Source organism: Pezoporus occidentalis, unplaced genomic scaffold (assembly GCF_034315485.1).
Source record: "Pezoporus occidentalis ecotype Australia unplaced genomic scaffold, CSIRO_AGI_Poc_V1 ctg112, whole genome shotgun sequence".
Lineage (NCBI taxonomy): Eukaryota > Metazoa > Chordata > Aves > Psittaciformes > Psittacidae > Pezoporus > Pezoporus occidentalis.
The window spans coordinates 550,182-571,047 of NW_026912907.1; the positions used below are offsets into that span (position 1 = coordinate 550,182).

General features: G+C 39.6%; 1 protein-coding gene across 1 annotated transcript in view; it reads right to left on the reverse strand.

The window, feature by feature from the left end:
- PLEKHG7 (pleckstrin homology and RhoGEF domain containing G7) overlaps positions 1-17,606 on the reverse strand; it is a 30,573-nt gene extending 12,967 nt beyond the window's left edge. The window contains 10 exon segments of the mRNA XM_062633883.1: positions 2-39; positions 1,525-1,638; positions 2,746-2,841; positions 4,946-5,041; positions 7,007-7,156; positions 7,843-7,938; positions 9,838-9,872; positions 11,132-11,259; positions 15,771-15,937; positions 16,902-17,606. Of these exon segments, the coding sequence (XP_062489867.1) occupies positions 2-39; positions 1,525-1,638; positions 2,746-2,841; positions 4,946-5,041; positions 7,007-7,156; positions 7,843-7,938; positions 9,838-9,872; positions 11,132-11,259; positions 15,771-15,937; positions 16,902-17,606 (1,625 nt within the window).
- Positions 17,607-20,866: the final 3,260 nt, after the last annotated feature.

The window sequence follows — 20,866 nt, forward strand, 5'->3', positions numbered from 1 at the left end:
GACATGCAGTCTCTCTCACTGTTCCTTTTGTTCACACCACTGCTGAAGATAAAAAAACCTGCTTTATGCCTCATTGTTTTCTGCGTCATCAGCTGACTGTAATGAGACTGGGACTAATTAAAGGTGAACTGCTCACACAGTGAGAGCAAAGGCAGTGTAAAACATTTGTGGTTTAACCTGGTAGGTAGCTAAACACTGTGCATCTGCTCTTTCACTTTCCCCTCACCCAGCAGAACGGGGGAGAGAACTGGGGGGTAAGGGGAAAATGAAACTCCTGGATTGACCTAAAGGCAGTTTAATTGGGTGGAAATGGAAGGCAAAGTAAAAATAAAGATAAAAGAATTAGAATACACAAAAGAAGTGATGCACAACACAGTATGTTCACCACCCACTGACTGATGCCCAACCAATTCCCAAGCAGTGGCACCCAGCTATCTTTACCCCAAGTTTATATGTTGAGCATGTTGCCATGTGGTCTGGAATATCCCTTGGTCAGTTGGGGTCAACTGTCTCAGCTGTGTCTCCTCCCAGCTTCTTGTGCACCTCGACGTACTTGCTGGTTAGGTGATGTGAGAGGCAGAAGAGTCCTTGACTTAGTGTAAACCCTTCTTAGCAACAACTAAAACATGAGCATGTTATCATTATTCTCATCCTAAATCTGAAACACAGCACTATACAATCTACTAGGAAGATAATTAATTTTATTCCTGTCTTTGCAGAGGTTTGCTGCTTGTTCTATCCAGGATGTTCCTTCCCTGAGTGCACATGGGGCAGCAATACCCATAAGTGAGGAAAGCAGCCCTGTTTTCTTGCCAGGGCTCAGCCAAAACCCACCCTGCCCTTTCACCAAAGGTGCCAAGAAAGCACTGATGTGCACCTGGATTTCTATTTCCCTTACATTGGCTTTTATCATATAGCCCTTTCCTTATGCAGAAGAAACCCGTCATAAGCTTCTCCAGTCACTGTGGCATAGTGTAGATGCTGGGGGCTGTTTTGTACTCAGGGAATGTGAGCCCTATCATCTGCTAAGGAGTGTAATACCCTATATGCTGTGTTCCTACCCAACACCTAAACCAAGCTGATGTGCAGGACATGTATCAAGGTAACACACTTGAGAAAGATTTTACAATGTGCCTTGATTGATTTTTGCTTCCTTTTTTTCTGTAACAATTTCACTTTGTTAAGGTGGAGGTCACCATGTCAAGGGATTATGTGCAAAACACATGAATGATAGAGGCTGGCAGTACATACTTTCTGCCTTCAGAAATGCAGCCAGTTGTTCCTTTTTTGCTTCCCCCTCTTGTCTGTTCTGAATTACAAGTATGGGCTTTCACATGTGCAGAGGAGCATACACTCAGGAGGGTGATTTCATATCTGTGATACCTTCTGCAGTTCAAAAAATCTGTGTAAAATGCTACCTACACAGTTTTGCTTCCAATGAACTTCCCTAGTCTGCTGTTAAAATCATGTCATGAGGCAGAAAGGCTGAAGCCATCACCACCACCATCATCACCATCACCTTACATTCAGGTAGATGCCAAACTCTTCTCTCTGTCTCAGGTTTTCCAAGTAGAAGACAGCGGAGGTATAATTAAGACAATATATCTGATGTGTCTGGCAGAGGTCACCCTGGAAAAGCTGCAGAAAAGACTTTGAAATTTATCAAGACACGCCAAAAGGAGAAACAACAGTTTTGGTTTCGTAATGTGTGTTTTACCTGAGATTTACTCCTACCTAGGAAAATGGGGGAAGAGACAAAGGGGAGTTAAGAAAAGGGCAATTTAAAAAGGAGTAAAAGTGGTAAAGTAGTAAAAAACCCTCAACAATGTGTGGGAGCACAGTTCTAACAGCTCTCCAGAGGTGTGAAGAATCCTTAGACTTTATTCTCATTAGAAATAAGTGTCATGTGAAATTCATGTGGAAGCTGAACATAAACCTACTATCTATGCAACAGCTTTACATGCCCTTGTATAGCATGTCACTTTATATTGAGTGTGTTAGATAGCTCTTAGAAATGTTATGTGCCACCCATGATAAAACTCAATTTTGTCTGGGATTCCACCTGTCTCACAGACACATTATTGGTGAGAATGCCTGAAGACAGAGGTAATGGGGCTGAGAAGATAAGCTCTAGCCTCACTCCCCCTTTTTAAAATCCTAACCCTCAGATAGGGTCTGTTTTAGTATTTTCCAGAAGTTTTCTGCAGTACTTAGCAGTGGCAGGACAGCTGTGTCTGTGCTTCTCTCTTGCTTAGCAGGCAAAGGCCAAAGAGTAAGAAGTATTTCAGTCCCAGTGAGCTCTTAATGAAGCACTTTAACACAGTTGTGAGTTTAGTCCATGGAATAAAGGAAGGATCTATGCAGTGGAGTGAAAGGAGACAAGGACATCCAGTGGTGGGGCTGGAGTCTGGTCTCAGGGAGAACATCTTCCACAGAGTGAGAAGCTCACATCTGCCAGTGGCAAAGTCTCCTCAAGGTCTGGGCTACTTAATCTCAAGGAAGAGAAAACATTTCCAGACTTAGCTCCACATACAGAGCACCTTTCCATGACCACCTCAAACATGCCAATGAATAAAAAGGAAAACATCCTACTGAGAGAAGGTGCTTCAGGCTGAGACCAAACTGTCTGTGACAGATGGCGTGTCCTTGACTGATTTGATTGCATTAAATCACCTGAATGCTATGATAAATGGCCTGCTGCAAGGCTTTCCTGGTATTAAATAAGAATACTTGTAATTATGTTACCTTTCTGAGTGTGGAGCTGAAATCCATTGGAGAGTTTGACTTTCTGATGTGCTCCTTCACGGCTTCAAAAAAAGTTTGCAGAAAAGTGAGACTTATCTAAGTAATTGGAAAAAAGAAGAGGAATTAGCAGCAATGATCTTCTGAAGTTAAGTTTAAAACAACTTTATTTCCCATCCCTGGTCCCATCCCAATAGGGTGCCTATACTTATCTTCCCAGCATTGCCAGAATTATCTTCAGACTTACATCATGAATGCTTTAGTTAGAAGTTAAATCAAATCTATACAAATATGCATTTACGTCATGGTAATGCCATGTGACAAAAGCTTTGAAACAAGATTAGTTATTCCATTTAAACTTATTTTAGGGCAGCAGCTGTATCTGACATGAATTGACATGAAAAATTGTCTATTGGAAAACACTGCATATGACCTAGCTGTGATGATAAAGGAATCTTCATGGTCCTTTGAAGAAGATATCATTTTTCATAGTTTGAGTTTGTTTCATGCTGTTGGAGATGAGGGAAATCTCTATAAAATGCTGTAAAAAGTCACATATTCCCCAAAAGTTAACTTTATGTCTTTGCACTGGATTGAAGGGTGCCCACACTGTCAGTCAGATGCAGATGAGAGCCTGCTCCTAAACCCACACTTGCTTTCTTAACACACTATTTGCACACAAATTCATGACCAGGCTCAGCTTTAGGCCAAATTTTAGGCCAGAAGGAAACATCATCGTCTGTGATACTGTTAAGAACTGCTGTTGGAGGTTCACACATGGCTTTGTTTGGTGTATTTATGGGGACAGTGTTGCTTATAAGATGATGCTTATTGTTTCATTATGACAAGGGTGTATTTTATGCCTTTTAGAACATGCATTTTTTGATGGATTCAGCCTGCTGTCAAGAAGAAATGGATGTAAATGCATGAAAAAATACATAAAAGGCATTGAAAACAGGTATTTTCTCCAGAATTTGATCACTGGTTTATATACAAGTATAAGTAAAGCGTGATCATTTAACATCCTTATTAGTAAGGACAAAAAATTAGAAAACAAAACAGAAAATGTATTAAAGAAAATTCTCTCTAGACGTAACCCAGCTCCAGCCAAGCTCAAAGCTTTTGTGATTGCTAAATGACACACAGCATTATAACCCACGTGTTTCCTTGAACAAGAACAAAGGAATCAGCAACCACACATAAGCTGAACTCTGGTAGTTGGCTGTGTGTATGGTCTTAGTACACAACAAGTGCAAGGTGAAACACATCAGCTAAACACCTTTTCTTGTAATGCCAGGCCTGCTCAGGTGGTCACTCACAGCAGCTCACCTGGTGTGAGGTTGAGCAGAGCAGGAGTGACTTGCTGATGTGTTTAAGCTCTGGCTAATTGCCCCTACTTTGAAGAGCTTTCCTTCCATTTATGTAGCTGGAGAGTACCTTCCAAAAAGTCACTTTGCTATTAAGGACAAGGTGTCCTGAAAGAGAGCTCTCAAGCTAAGAAAAAGATTCGGTTTGCTTCTGAGGTTACGTAAAAGCTGCTTTGGACTTATGGCTTCCTTTAACTTTCAGAGCTGGAAATGGTCTCCCAGCGGCTGGCCACAAGCAGCAAAGAGCTGGAGCTCATCACAGCCAAGCCACGTGGTCTCCCTCCTCCTGGAAGCTGGAGGGTAAGTAGCACATGAACACAGAGCATCCAGTCTGTGTGGGAAACATCCACTCACACTGAGGGAAACCTCAGAGGAGAGGAGTGGTTAGTCTTTTGTTTTAACTTGCCCTGCTGGAGTGGCACTATAGATAGCAAAGTTTTTGTGTCCGTTTGCAGAAGGAAACTTGTTATTGAAGTTATTTTGCCATTGTTGCTGCTTTGCTGTAAGGATTGTGCAGTCAGAGTTTATCTCCAAAAGGATGCTGCTTATGAGAATTAGTTTCAATCTCATGTTTACTTCAGAAACAGCTGCCAAACAAGCTCTCCTTGCTGGGCAAATGCCTGTTTATCTTTTGCTGGAGGTGCGTGAGAATAATTTGCACCAGTGAAATCTGAACCCCTGATATACCAAATAGAGAGAAAGGAAAGATTAATTATTTGAACTAAGTCCCAGTTGTGAACACTGAATCTTAATAGCAGCTTTATGGGTGGTTTCTCATCTCCTTTTATTGGGCTGGTCTCTGATCTCAATAACACTGTTATTTTTTTTTTACTCGCTTTGTTTAACTCCTCTAAGTTTGCAAAAAGTCTCCATAAATCCACATCCAAGATAAGTTCATTAGTCTGGAGGCATTTTAGAGTGTTCATAAATACCTTTAAAAACAAAACAAATCCATGTTACCTATTGTTTGAGGCAATTCAATGTATCTGTACTCTTTTTTTGCCTTTTTCCTGAAGAGAACATGTTTGCACTGTAATTCTTACTAAATGATTATTTCATCTGGGGAGGGCAGAAGATGACACTCTGTGAAACTTTTCCAGACCTGCCTGAGGGCTAAATATTGGGCTTTGTCTGAGGAGGAGGGTATGAGTGATGTCCCTGGGGTGTTCTGTGGCTGCCACAGAGGCAGCTATGTCCCTGCTGGGTCCTCTAGCATTCTTTCTGTGTGAAAGAATTAATAACATCAGAGTCATTGTTACAGATTTCTGTAATGATGACTTTTCTAAATGCTTTTCTCCATATCCCATGTATCTGCTGCTATAGAAGTTGTTTAGAGTTAGTATGGGGGTTAAGAAATGGTTGTAATAGTGTAAGTGGAGTGCTCATGAAGGTTTTTCATCTCTTTGGATTGTTTTATTAGCCTGTATTGAGTGAAAACTGCATGGATACTTATTGGCTGTTTAAGATTTTATAGTATTTGAGCTCTGATGGTGATCTTGGAGCTGTGCTGAATCTGACCTAAATCTGAAAAACGCTTAAACAATGTAGATTACTGAGTAGAGTTCTTGTATATGTGTGAAAAGCACTAATGAAAAAAAAACCAAAACCCACCAAACTATCATCCAGGTGCCAATACTGAAGAGTTAGTGGGAGGGTTTGCTTAGCCTTGTGTAATTGTCGCCACGAGCAGTTGACCTGAGAGCTTGAAGGGGATTTACAGTGGTTTTAAAGTTCCCTGTGAAGATTTGTTAAAATCGGTGGAATATTCCTATACTGGGAAGTATTTAGAGTAGCAGGTATCTCTAAAATTGGCTATCCAAATTCAGTGGATTCCTTCTTTGGCAGAAAAGTTTGGGAAGCTAGCATGGGCTGAATAGTTCATCATTCACAGGTCACAGGAGCCTGGCTAAGGTTTGTCTGTGGGTTCCTACATCAGACTCACCAAGGGGCCTGTGTGTCTCCTGTTGTCATCCTTCCAAAGGATTCACCTGTTTTTAATCTTCTCAGATCCTTGAACAAAGTGTATGGAAGGAAGGATGCTTCCATCTTGCCTTGGACCAACAGCTGGTCCTGGTCCACCACTTTCCCTTCCTGTTCTGCCCCACCAAGGAGGAGTTCAGCCCAGTTCTCTATTCCCTTTTCTTTGCAGTATTTCTTGTGCTGCCTGGTCTAACTTTGCAGCAACATGGAAAATGTTTCACTAATCTTTTCCTCTGACTAATGAGAGAACAGAAACTTTCTTTGCAGAATAAGAGAAAAGCATTAGGAAGATATTTAGGGAAGCTTCCGTCCTTTTAAATGGGTACACTAACTTTTGATGTGTGTTGAATGTAAATTGTGCAGTTACTGTATCAGTGTCTAATATTCTTGTCCATATTTCAAAGCTCTTAAAGTTCACCATGATGGATGGAGACAATTTGGAGTTTTTGGGAGAGGAGTTGTTTATTAGTTTCCTTGTTTTCTTGTAATATTAGAACTACAGGTCTGCTGAATTCTGAGATTTTTATGCTCTATTTAGGATAATCTAACCATGGCTCTATATGAAGTTAAACTAAGATTATAGTGTTACAGACCACTGGTAGAGAAACATCTAGTATGGTCAATTGGAGAGTGGTTTCACCGTTAGTGAGAAGAATAGGAGAGTATCAGCTGAAATTACTGGCAGGATCTGCAATCAGATGGTGTTTGCAAAGCACTAGAAAGTGATATCTGGAAGAAGAGATGCTATAAAGAAGTTAAAAACCAAAGGGAACTGGGGAAACAGCAAGATGGGAGAAAAAACAACTACTTAAGTCATTCCCCCACAGACACTCAATGAGGGGTTACAGGCAGCTTTATGTCTGCCATGCTGGCAGCAGGGCAAATACTTATTTTTGAGAAATGAAATCTGAACTTACCATTTTTAGAACCAGCAAATGATCCAGAAAGTAGGTGCATTCACTTGTGAAAAGTTCCCACATTGCTGCTTCTTTTTTCACTTCGAACTGCCTGTCGACATCTTTCTGCTCTGTCTGTTGCGCCTGTACAAATTCACACCAAGATTTACTCTATTGATTGAAGAAGAAAGAAAACCACTAACTGTTGCAAAGAGCCTGACTGCCATTGTTAGCAATTCTTCTGAAAGCTTAAAGAGGCCTTCAAAAGAGATTTTAAAAACTGATGTTTTCCTCCAAACTATTGGTAACATAAAAGTACTGAATCTGAAAATAACACTGTATGATAGCCTATGTTTGAAGGATGCTGTATGAAAAAAATAGTGGGCAGCTTTCAAATGCTAAAGAATTTAATATGTTGTGCTGCTGCTGGAAAGCAGGGATGTGTGAGAGCTTCCTATTTTCCAGATGGTATAATTGAAGTACAGAAGGTCTGGGTCTTCATAGGTACTTAGATATTTTGTTTAGTCCTAAGGCAGCTGCTACCACCTCAGTGACCTGCTCCAAAGTCAGTTCCTTGCTAATCCCCTTGCCCCTCCATTTCATAGAATCATAGAATCAACTAGGCTGGAGTAGACATTTAAGATCATGAAGTCCAACTGCTACCCCAGGACTTCCAAGCCAACCATTAAACCATGTCAATAAGGGCCTCAAAAATATACCTTATGCTTATACATTAATTTTACACAAAGGTCTCGTATTCAGATTAATGTAATGAAAAATGGTAACTTGAAAATAAGACAAAGTTTTTATCCCCTTCTTTCAATATCCTTGGTACAGTACACTTAGTATTTTGATACCTTAAAGCAGAAAAATTCATACGTGCTGAAGTCTATGATCTGAACAGTTGAAAGACAGTTTTCCAGATCAGATACTTGCTTCTGTTTGTCTTTAGCCTGTTGAATAACAAAAAAATATCCCTAATTCATACAGTATTTTAAAGACTGTTAAGAAGTTTACCCAGTTCAGTTCACCTTGCTCTGATCTGTAATGAGCTTGCCCTTAACTGAATGATTACCTTTTATCTCCAAGACGCTCCTACACAGACATGAAGCATTGATGGCAGGTTTAGTTGTAGCTATGGGTGGGGTTGTGTAGGTATGAAAGGTATTATTTATGTAACACAGAAATTTTTGCCAGGGCAACTCATCAGTATGGTAATAACAAATAATGGGCTATCTCAGAAGACAGTGCAAATAAAAGGCTTTGTTTCCTTCAGCCCTGTCAGAAGGAGGGAACAAAAGCCTCATGGTTGAAATCATCCTCCTGCCATAGGCATGCAAAGTTTGCAGGCTTGTTTATTTTTTTGGGGCTACATGTTGAAAAAAGACTCCTTTGGTCAGTTGCAGAGTAGTGTCTATAAAATGAGCTTCAGAAAGCTTGGAGAGCAGGAAGAGTTTGTGGGAGGGATCATGAAATAAATACAATTGCTTTTGGTTTGGCTTTATTTTTCAGGCCAACAGTGCGTGTAAAAAGTTTAACCAATATTTATGAACTATAAATCAGTGCTGTGAGCACAGAGTTGTAAGGTAAGTCTATATGTAAGGTGTTTGCTTAAGTTTTATCTGCTCTCTGGAACAGTATGCTCTTACTTTACGGATTTCTGTTGTCTGAACTTTAGGCACTGAACACAGGCCAATTTTGAAATATGTGTTTGATTATAATATTTGAAATTCAGAGTTTAAGCTCAACTCTTAATTTTGAAAGTTAGCTTGAAATGAAGCAGAAACAGTAATGCAATTTTACATACACCCACTTAACCAATGAACCCTCAAATTTCATGGCATTCAACAGTTTCAGAAATCACTTTTGGCTAAATATCAAATGCATTTTATTGCTGATTTCAAATATTTTTCTTAATTTAAAAATTCTCAGTTTTAGACCATGCTCCTTCAAATGGTATAGGAATGCTGTCAAATGAAGTGGGGATTATTGTATGTGTAATCTGAATATTTGCATTGGTTTCACTTGCACAAACTCTCCTTTGATAATTGAGGTTTAGAAGATAAAATGCAAATAATATGAGGAAGGGACTGCACACAATTCCATGTTTAGGAGTGCAAAGATACCAAGACACTTGTAAATGATATTTTTTGAAATGATGAACAACACTCGTAAGGGAAATTTAAATACCATAGTAGGTGAAAATTTTCACAACTGGAAAAGACACAGAAATGTGTTAGACAAGGAAGTTAACTGAACTGTGGTGGTGTTTATGATTATATTGGCAAGTGTGTGTGTGGGGCACCCATGAAGACAGGAAAGGCCTAAGAAAGCATCCCGGAAGCTACTTTTATAGGTAGAGCCTAGATCCCTCGCATATGAGTGGTAGTTAGGCAAATATTCCAGAGCCCTAAGGGCCTAAGGTCTAGGTTGGCATGCAGAAAATACAGGATACACTGTGGTCAAAGCAATGATGAGACTGGCTTGCTCACCTTGTGCCCTCTTACCCTGGAGAGCTGCAGTGGACCTGCTGCTACCACTGAACACCTTGAATGAGAGAGAGCTCTTGTGCTGTCTTCCCAGCTAAGGGCACCTCTCCTTCCACCACCCATGGGGATGGAGAGCAGCAGCACCGACTGTTTTCAAGTGCAGTGGTGCTGGTGGCTGTGCTGGAGCTACCCGCCTTCATTGCAGGTTAATGCCCAAGCCCAGGGTGGGCTGAGACCTCCGAGTTCAGCTCACCTGCTGGCTGCTATTCTCCAGAGGTAGTAAAGAAACTCTTTTTTTACCCAAGTTAGTTGTGGGAGAAGGCAAGGCCAGTGCAAGGGGGAACAAAGAAGTTAAATACTCACAACTCCTCTTTTGGCAAATGGCCACCTTGGTTTTTCTGGACTCTAAGGGGTAAAACAAGCGTGTTATTAGTAAAGAAACAAATAACTAAAAAAACCCCCTGTTATTTATATGTTTGTTTGTTTTGTTTTGTTTTTTTGGTTTAAGATGAAGCCTATATACTCTACTTGGCTCAGATTTAATACTTGTGTTTAGACAGTTTGTGCACCAGAATTAAAACCCATGAAGCCTGTTGGGTTCCTCCCAGCAAGAATTGTCTGTCTGTAATGGGATCTTGGATGACGCTAAACACTCCCACTTGCTGCAGATGATCACTGTGTGATTGCCAGCTCTTTACATGGGAAAACACATCATACCTTAAGGTATATTGTTTTGAAGCAAGAATTTGGCTTTGTCTGCTCATTAGTGATATCTTGGAGCTATGCAGGTATTTAAAACTCCTGTGAATAAACAACCCTACAAACTCTGAGCCTCAGATCTGTCATGGGACTGGCACAATGCTGTAGGCGGTAGCTCATGGTCTTTAGTGCGGCGCAGGGAAAGCTAAGGATCTAGATGTAGGAATGCACTGGGTGAGAGGTGAGGAATGCCTGTGTTTGTTCAGCAAGAAATCTGGAACAAATTTCTTCTATATGTATGTGGCACCTACCTTCAGGCAAGTGTGTGACTGGGAATCACAGTCAAAACTTTCTCCTTTTGGTTTTTGAAGTCCTTCATCACTGGCTGGCTTGTTTGCTTTCATGAAGCTGCTGGTTGTGACCTTGACTGACTTATTTTTTTAAGGAACTTTGATCTCTGGTCACTGGCAATCTCTCTATGTTCCACAGTAGGTATTTGTGGACATTGATTGCAGGTCCACATTTTGCTGGTGGAAGTTCTTTCGGGCAATCTCTAGCCATAACTTGGGTCTGCTATCCTTGTGATTGAAAACTGCTTGAAAGGGTCACACAGGCCAGTCTCTTCCTTCTGCTTGAAGCTGTACAGGTTGGGATTTGTAACTCAACTGCTTGTGGATGGAGATCCTGGTTTGGGCTCCGGTTGTGCCTGGCCTATGGAAGAAGGAGGTGATCTGTGTCCTCCCCACCTCATCTACCTATTAGATTTTGTATTCAACAACAACATTCAGGCAAAAAGAACAAACTGATGGGAATTTTTAAATTAACAATGCAGTCTCTTTGCTGTGGGTTACAGCATCCCCCACAAACGCCTTGTGTGTAATCATTGCACTGGTCCTCCCTCCCTATCCCATGCACACACATGCATTTTTGGATGAAGAAACCCCACCCTATATCTGACCTGCATTTAGCAAGAGGGCCGCGTGGGGCATGTAGTCCATTGCAGTGTCTGACACCAGGAGGTCTCCAGGGAGCACTTGCAGTCCAGGCAGACTCACTACCACAGAGCTGCGCCTGCGCCCTTCTGGTCTGTGAGATAAAACAACAACATGTCATCTCTCTTTGCTTATGGCTGCAGAGGAAGTTTCTGAAGCACTCCTTTGAGCTAAAAACCCCAAATCACAGCAGCTATGAAATGATGTGCTGAAGGAACAATGAGTACAAAATTTCAGTGATCGACAGGAGATATCTAATTATCCTTCTAACTCCACATTGTTGCTGAGATCAAGGTGCTTATGACCATGGCTTGCCTCGGATACTAGGTACTTAGGGAGCTTAAACACAGGAAATTCCTGGGTTCTTCTGAGATTAGGCAAAAAAGTGAGTGGGAATTTCAGAATGTGTGTTTTGGCACTGAAGAGCAAAGCAGTAGTTAAATCCCTTGTCCCTAGTTGATACGTGGGTTGTCATTACTTTTAGCCTTCATATAACTTGGGTGATTTCAAGAAAAAAAGGCATACTAGTGGAATAGTTAAAATGTTGGGTATATATTTTTTAATATTTAACCTTTTGGCCAGTTCGTGCTATTGTTTTTAAGTCTTTTTGAAATTTTTCTGTTAATTCAAATATTATGTGTTTTGCATGTAGTATGACTTAGTGACCCTGCTGATCAAAACCAGATGGCTCTTGCTAACTACTGTTGTTACTAATAGAGGGTGTTGTCCAGGATATAGATCTATCCAGTGAAGAGGCACAGGCATTCTGTATCCAATAGCATGTTTGTGCCAGAGGCTGCTTGCATTCAAATACAGAGACTACTGGTGCACATCAAAATCTTTTTGTATTTTGCTAGTAACTCACACCAATACCTAATTAATTGTGTTAGTGTACTGCTGCAAAGTGACTGGTGTCTACAGCTGCCTTTTTTATTGTCTTCAACTGACTGATGCATGAAGATTCCATTAGAGTTCAAAGGGTCGGTAGCTAAGTAGCTGAGGGAGGAAGCACGAAGTGTATGTACATATATGCATTCTTTTCAGTCGCCACCTATTGTGTACAGTATTTTAGGTCAGTTAAATATAATTACTGCTTTTGTTTTGCCTAGGCAGATACGTTACTGAGCATCTAGCCACTTGCCAAGGCCTGATGTGAAACCTGGCAGGTATGTTTTTCCCCATAAGTGCATGAATAGTCACTTGACAACTTATCAAGTTGCAGGTGAGCTCTGATGGAAAGAACTGGGATTTGCTATGTAGAGCAGGACATGGAGGTTATCCTTTTTGTTAAGAACTGACAGTGACATTGCTTGCAGTTGCTTTAGCTCAACTAATTGAATTGTATAGATGAAGGATTGGCCCTAACAACAGAGAGGGTTGTAGGCTAGCTGGGGGGGCAGGTCTTGGACTTTAAACACTTGAAATATGGACATATTACAGGTTGGAAACTGCATGCTGAGGAGTTTCCAACGTGCAATGGTTGAGCTTTTCCTTTTCTGGTAGTGCTGCTGAATGGGGAACATTAGATCTGTTTGTTTAACTGGGATTTACAAGGAGACTGAGGTTCATCATGAAATTGAAACTAACACATGGTTCATTAGAGCTTTTATGGGTGGGGTCTGTTTCTTGGTTGTCTGCAAGCCCATACCAGTTCAGGGAGACCACTTCCTTATGAGGTGCGCTGAGTGCTTCCCTGTGGAAATTTTAAGTGTTGGTAAATATTGTATTAAGGTGCTTCTGAAACCTTCAGTGATGCCGCAATGTAATGTCTTGGGCGGCTGAGTTATTATACAATCCAGATGCTGCACTAGAATACAAAGATAATTCTTAAAGTTGTCTCTCCTGTACTAGGAAATTCAGGAGAGTTATTTCAGGTTTGAATCACAGAAAAAGGTTGCCGATGTATTATTGATTTTTAAAGTATCTAGCCTACTTCAATTTCAGAATATATTTTGAAGTTGGAGGCTAGTGGCTTATGAAGATAAGTAATGGGAAACATAGTTTCACTGTGACTGAATTAAATGGCATTACCTTCCTAGATGAAAAACACCTTGAACTTCAAACCCACATATGTTTAAGCAAGCTCTTCACATAGGTAATCACACCTGTGATATGTGGAAGCATGCCAGGGTCACTTGCATGTGTATCTACAATATGCCTCTGCAATCTTACATGCCTGGGCCAGTTAATGACTTACATGACTAAATGATGTACTCATACTTCACAGATGAAGATACAGGTATCTGTTATCAACTGGCCTGATGTCTAGATGTCTTAGATATGTTAGACTTTTTTCTTGTTTTTTTCTGTAGAAATTAAACTACTGGAGTGCTGTGTAATGAGCTTTGCCTGGTTTTGAGTCTATATGCAGTGTTTTAGAATCTGTTCGTGCCTACAGACCCTATAGCTTTGCTCTTTTCTTTAGTTTGCTTTGTTTTCCTACAGGGGGCAGAAGACTGAAGTGTTGAGTTTTCAAAACCCTTGTACTTTAGGGATGACTTCAAGCACCTGGGGAATGCAACAGTTCCTCCTTTAATCTACTTGTTTTGTGAAACAAGATAATGTCATAGATTAGCATTATGAAGTTATGGAACGTTATTAAAGACACTGAAACAGCTCATGGTCTGGAAAATAAATATCCTGTGTATATAGTTGCTTGTAGGGCACAGAGAGTTTCAGCTGATTGCCTTTTAGAGGTTTGTATCTATATATCCATAATCTTAGCCTAACTAGCTGTCCCAAGGAACAGACGTCTGTATAAATCATCTTACTTAAATAACAGGTCTGTTAGTTATAGAAATAACCACTACGTAACAATAAAAGCAACTGAAGAGATTATGAAGGTCAATGTTGTAGGGTGGTCACAGTATTGAGATAGATGTTAGATATCATCCAAGCCATTCAGGGAGCGTATTTGGACTCCCTGATTCAAAGAGTTAGTATGACACTTCACAGGCATATGAGACATTAAAAGAGGAAGAGGAGCATTTCAAGATCGATGAGGCCAGCTCCCTCAATTAACTGAAAAGGAGCTGCCTTGTCAGTTACTGAGAGGAATTTTCTTTAGTTAATTGTCTTTAGGAAATAGTGCAGTCCAGTTTTCCAGTGAGTCTGATACGCTGATTGGTGCAAGGAGAAAATGAGCTCAGAGTAAAGGTTTTATTTTATCAACATTTCCTTCCACAGCAGAGTTGGCTTCAGTATCTTGCCTTGTCCCAGCCTCACCTCTCTGTCCTTTTTGCTTATTTATTTTGGCTGATTATATTTAATCAGCACCGTTTCAGCATGTTGTCCTGCCGACAAAGATGTACTGGCATTCCTGACTGAGGGCTGTGTGTGGGAACGCTGTTTAAAAAGAGCATTGCTGCTTTAAGAAAGACTTTTGAAAGTACAGCCTGGGAGTGGGGAGAAGCGGTATTCATTAAAACTGAAGGATGGATGTATGATTTTTAACTGGGATGCTATATAAGTCAGTCTTGGAGGACAGTTGCCATCTGTCTCAGTGTGATTCTAGATGGGGAGAATAACCTGACATTTCAAGTGGTTTTCTCTGGCTGTGATAAGAGGGCATTAGCTGTTAAGGAGTTAGACTAATGATTTGGATAAAGAAGGAGCTGAATATAGCCTTTGCCCAGACCTTGGACTAAATTCAATTTGATTAAAAAAAAGCTTAAAGCAGAAATTTATTTTGTTATTAGCGGTTATTTTTATATATGTTGGTTATTTTTGTTTTATATTTCTACATTCTAATATTAGTCAAGACAAAAAAATAGAAATTCTGATACATCATCCAAACCTCCTTTGATCAGTCTTTTGTGTTGGTGGCTATGGAACAAAGCTTGTGTTGTTCTTTGTGTGATTTCTTGATTTCTAAAATGTCTGGATAGAAGTCCAGAGCCAATATAATAGCTGGCATATAGTGCCTTCCTTCTGAAGGTGCCAGGCAAGTGGCATTAAATGCTCAGTGTTCTCCTGTTTAGCCATTTGCAGATGGTATCCTTCAAGTCCTTGAAGTTTGCTACAGATCACAAAAATCTTCACCTTGTCAGTGAGATACATATCACAGTTTTGAGTTTGGTCAGAGCAGATTCTTCCCATAATAGGTACAGATCGCCTGTTTTCATACCAAGGTGCAAAGATGTCTCCCTCCCCTCCTCTCTCAATCTCCATTGTTAATTAAAAATACTAAAGAGTGGATTTGAAATTGCAGCAATTCAGAAAATCTAGGAGGCCTGTTCTGCAGGGAATGTGATTTCAGATACATGTACACATCTGTTAAGCTTTGTCTAGGGAGCTGCCTTGTGTAATGGCTCATAGACTGCATCAGCCTGCTCCTACCCACCCAGTCCCAAACATAAATGTGCTTGAAACACAGACCTGTTTATAAACTGCAGGTTATAACAGAGCTTTTACCTGAAAAATGACTAAACATTGGGAAGAAGAGGAGATACAGCTCAAATAATGATGTTTACTGCATTAACACATGAAAGACTTGATGGTAGAGTCACAGAAGTGTGTTGTTGTTTGTTGTGGGGCTACCTCTGTCTTTGCCAAGACTTGCTCACCAGTGCTTGTGCTTTTAATACACTCACCTGCATGACGCACCTGAAATCTTCAAGGGGATCATGCAATCTAGCGAGCACTGCACCATCAGTGAGAGAGGTAGGACTATTAAGGGAGGTACTAGCTCCAACTTTGTTGTTGCGTGGGGAAAAAAATAAACTTTGTTTCCCTTCTGTAGACATTTGAACTTCTGGAGGAAACAAACGTGGCTGAATCAAAATAATTTCTAATCAAACTTTTACTGTCTGACAATTGCTTGTAAGAGCTTGATGGAAATCACTGCACAGCTCTATGGTATGCAGCACCTTATATTTCTTGCACTTGAATTGCCAAATTCAAGAATTCTTCTTAGTTTGTAGGATCAACAATCTCCCCATCTAGTAGCAGACCTAGATCTGCTTTGCTCATGTATGAGAACAATTTTGAGCTGTTCTGTTAGCTTCTTTGCTCCCATTTTCTTTCCCACAAAGTTTTGAAGAATGTTGCTCAAGATTATGGGATGTTTAACATTCTTCAAGCAGAAACTTGACACTGCTAATCCAAAGAGCCAGACCTTTTGCCAGTTAGCTCTTAGTGCAGAGCTATGATGGTCCAGCTGAAATATTGCATGAAATATAGCTAAGCATGTTGGGGAGAGGGCCAGTTTTGAAAGAAAATCTCATTAAGAAGTTTAGTTTAACAAGCTAGTGATAGGCATTTCACAAAACCTATCTATGAATTGAAGTTGAGTTACACATACACCTCATTATTCAGTTTTGTCTTAGGGTGAAGTGGATTCATTAAAAATGTAGAGAAGTGAAGCTTAGGATGAGATAAAACAACTATATGCATAGCTTTGTATAGGCAATCCACACTGCTGAAAGAAAGTGACATATTCTTGTTAGTTGGTCAGACAGCAAGCAAGCAGTCTGATTTTATTTTAAAAAAGGTACTTACTAAGACAAATGTACTACATAGACTTAGGCGTTGGTTTGTTATTTTTATTGTTGTGGAGAAAGGAGAAATCATTTGATATCCAGAATGTTTTCTATATTTGAAGGAAGGGGGGAAATAGCTTTTGGTCTGTGGCAGAAAAGTACCCAGTTAGTAAAGAGCTTTTCACCTATTTGACACCATCCAGTTCAGTTCAGTGAAATGTATGGACAGAGTCAAGCATCATTCTATTTCTCCTACCTGGACATCCTCCTGGGGTGTAGGGCTGGGACTAGGGATTCTCCTAGTCAGGGTAGCACAGTTGGCTCTCCAAGAGTTCTGGAGTCTCTCACTGGTTCTGCCATTGCTGAGAGGACCTTTGTGGCTTGACAGTTTTGATCTGGGGCTAGCAGATGTTGGGTTTGCAATAGTTGTTTCAGACTTGGCTTTGGAAGACAGTAATTTTGCATGAACACAAGAAGGCAACGACAACGAGGAAGTTGTAGTACACCGAGGTGGACTCTTGCAAATGTGGTGGAGAGAGCTGTTGTATTCCTTTCGATTCCCTAGCTGAGCTGTGTCAGAACAGTCCTGGAATGGCAGTGCTTGTGAAGCAGAGGTCATCCTTAGACGTCTTAAAGTTGGGGAAGTGGAAATTCTGGCCAGAGCATGCCGGTCAAACTGGAAGGGTGTGTGGTGACTCCCAATGGACTCCTCTACAGGAAGCTTCTGAAGTGAAGGCTCTATATAGCCTCGCCTTTGAATGTAGTCGTCTGGAGGCATGGTGGTGTCCATACAAACTGATAATACCTGTGTTTCACAGCAGCTGAAGACATCTTCTGGACTGCTGCTTCCAGACAAAGCAACATTTTCCTTATGAAGATCAGTTTCCCTGTTTAGAAGTTCCACCCTAATGCAGGCTTCCTTGACCAGGTCTGGCGAATAATCAGACCTTGGTTGTTGCATTCTTTATTTGCAGCATGAAGTTTTATAGCTACTAGGAAACACAATCAGAAAAAGCTCTTAGTAACTTGCCACATGAATTTTCATATGGGAAAACATGCAAATGGAAAAAGAAAATCTAAACAGAATAATGTAGATATGTGCACTAGCACAGGAACAATTGCCCACACTTCAAATCCTGCTTAAATGCAGGTTTTAACAATTTCAGGACCCAATTTCAGCAAGCAATGGTTTAAGTGGCTGCTGACTTTGAGTGTGCAAGCAGTGTCAGCATCAGTCAGTAGAATGAATTAGATGGTAATGAGTAACCCTGTAATTAGGAACTCTGCCACTTAATTTCTTGTCGCCACTCCCCCATCAATAAGTGAGTTTATGACAGTTCTGTATGTAGGATAAAAATGAAATCCCTAGCTCTCTGGACTCCTAATTGTTGCAAAATCCTTTATGTACAATACTAATTACTTGCTGAATGCTTAAGCAAAGGCAATTTGGCTTTTATGTAAGGTGAGTCTAATCACTTTTTTTTTTTCATCAGGAAAAGTATTTTGTAGTAAACATTATGTAGGCAACAAATCAAAGTAATCTGTCGATTGATCAGTAAATAATCTTATGTTCTGTGATTCATGAAGCTGTATTTTAAAGTATTGTGGTGACTAGTCTCTAAAACTGGGCTGACATTTCAAGTTATAGCTGAAGATTATTATTTCAGCCTCTTCAATCTATTATTTAATTCAGTTTGTTTGCTAAGAGGAATCTTAAATCTTCTCATGATTGCTGGCTTCTTTTGGGGACTTTCATTTATTAGAATGAGTTTATTCAAACGTATGTTGACTTTTTTGTGAGCTATTGAACATCACATATTGAATACGACTTTTGTCTAATTATGTAGTCCCATCAGATTGATTTATAAAGGCACTAGAAATAAATTCTTTCATTAAAGTTCAAAGTATTGCTTTTTACAAACTCCTCAGCTGTTAGAGGGCTGGCATTCAGATGCTTACAGGAATAAAAACCATATCTTTATGATGAAAATGACTTCTTTCACAACTGTGGTGAATAGCCACACATATATTAGCATCTATTCATTCCTCTTTAATAGATAAGTGGTAATTAACTCATATGCTTTTTAAAATGGACTAGAATGAAAAATCCCATTCAAGACATATCATGAATAATAATAATGACAAATGATTACTATTTTCTACTTCTGAGCAAAGATATGATTGCATACGTACCATTGCTCTGAGATCTGTTAATCTTTCAAGACTTGTGAAGTGCAGTTGCATCAAACTGATCATTGTTTGGCCAGACATCATTTGCTTTTTATTTTTTATTTCTTTTTAATAACTGCCTCTTCTTTGTGCAGAATTTTACAATTTGACATGGAGCTTCCAGATATTCATGTTAATATTGTTCCGTTGCCGAAGTAAGAAAGATATCTTTTCATGGAAAACTTGTATTAAAAATAGGATCTTTTTTGCTTTTCAGTTTAATAAGGTGCTTTTTTTGTAAAAAAAAAAAAAAAAAAAAAAGCCAAAACTTGCTACTTTCTTTATGAGTATTGAGGAGTTGCTTTTATGAGTAAGTAGAATAAAGCTGCAAAATATTTGTAAAGGAAATACATGTTAAAAAAAGTGCAGAAATATGCCACACACACAGAGAAAATTTAGCGTATATCATTAAACTTACCAAGGTAGCCAAGTGAAGATTTATCAACTTCCAGTATATCACATCCTTTTCACATGCTATTAAATGACACTTTCAACAAGTGCTTGATTAACTGCTACTAGGCTTAGCAGTAGCATTTTTCCCTTCTAATGCCACCTTACTGACTGCTGGTATAGAGGACTAGTTTTTCTTCTTGTAGATTTGTTTGTCAGGTCAGACGGAAATGGCTTCGTGATGAATGCCATTTACAAAAGGTAACATGATCCATACGTTTTAATAAACTTCATTCCTTTCATAATATTTTGAGGGTATTTGTCACATTGATAAAGTTTGGCAAGAGAAATGTCAGTCAAGTATATAATCAGTTGCAAGAGAGGATGAAATTCCTCCACCCCTTTCCAACAATTCATTTCCCTCCTCCTCCCCCGGCTTGTCTTTATTCATTTAGCTGGATCTAACTATACATTGTTCATCCTTCAAGGAAGAGTAGTAGTGATATCACATTATTTACAGCAAGAGTTTAATTTTAACAAATGTACTAACTATCTGAGTAATTCTTAACACTGATTTTAGTATTGGAGTATTTGCAAATTCATCCAAACATCAATAATTGACAGTTTGTGTATGTGTGTTGCAGAACTGATTGGAAACCATCAGAACTGATTCAGGCATTATTTGGTTGGCAGAACTGAAAGCGAAGCTTAGGCAAAAGATAGCTTATTTCATACATAACTCGTGAGGAAGCACTAACTTCCAAAAATGTTAAAAAATATTGTGCAATTAACACACATTTTCAGAGGGTTGAGTGAACATTTGCAAATGCAGACAGCCTTTGCAGGACAATGCTTTCATTTTCTGTAAAGACTTTTTGAAAACACATCCACAAACCAAAAAGGTGTAAGTGCCTTTGATTTTGCTTAGCTTTGGATGTGACTGTGGGTTGAGGGAGGATTATTCCAAGAGAATGAAATAAAAAACCAAATTGAAAGACTTTATTTGAAAGACTGTGACAGTAATATGTTTGCTTTTTGTTTTGTTTTCATCCAATTTGGCTTCTCAGAAAAAGATAACACTACTGCTAACACTAGTATCAGTTAATCGAGCACTTGCTGAAAATGTCACTTAATTGCATCTGAAAAGGATGCAAGCCTGAGATCAGGGCTGGCGTGAATTACTCTCTGGCAGTGCTTGGACTATTTTAGATGTCTTTTGGTGTTGCTAGGCAGTAACCCTATTTTAAGGTCATATTTTTAAGTTCTGTCTAAGGCCAGTTGGGTGACTGGAGTTTTGTATTTCTGTGTTTTGCAGTTGGTGTGGGGTTTGGTGAGGGTTTGTGGGTGTTTTGGCGTTTGGTTGGTTTTTTGTTTTTTTTTCTTTAATTCTAGCTGAGACATCCTTAATGTGATCAGCACGCTTGTATTAACATAATTGCTACAAGGTTATTCTATTTCAGTCCCATTTCCTGGTGCTATAAATTGAAAACCATCTTGAGCTTCCTTTATTCTTAAAGCTTTAAGCATTTCCTTGGTTTAACTTGAGAGGCTTTTTGGATGTAAGTGAAATCACGATTGCCCTCATTTTGCCCAGAATTCATT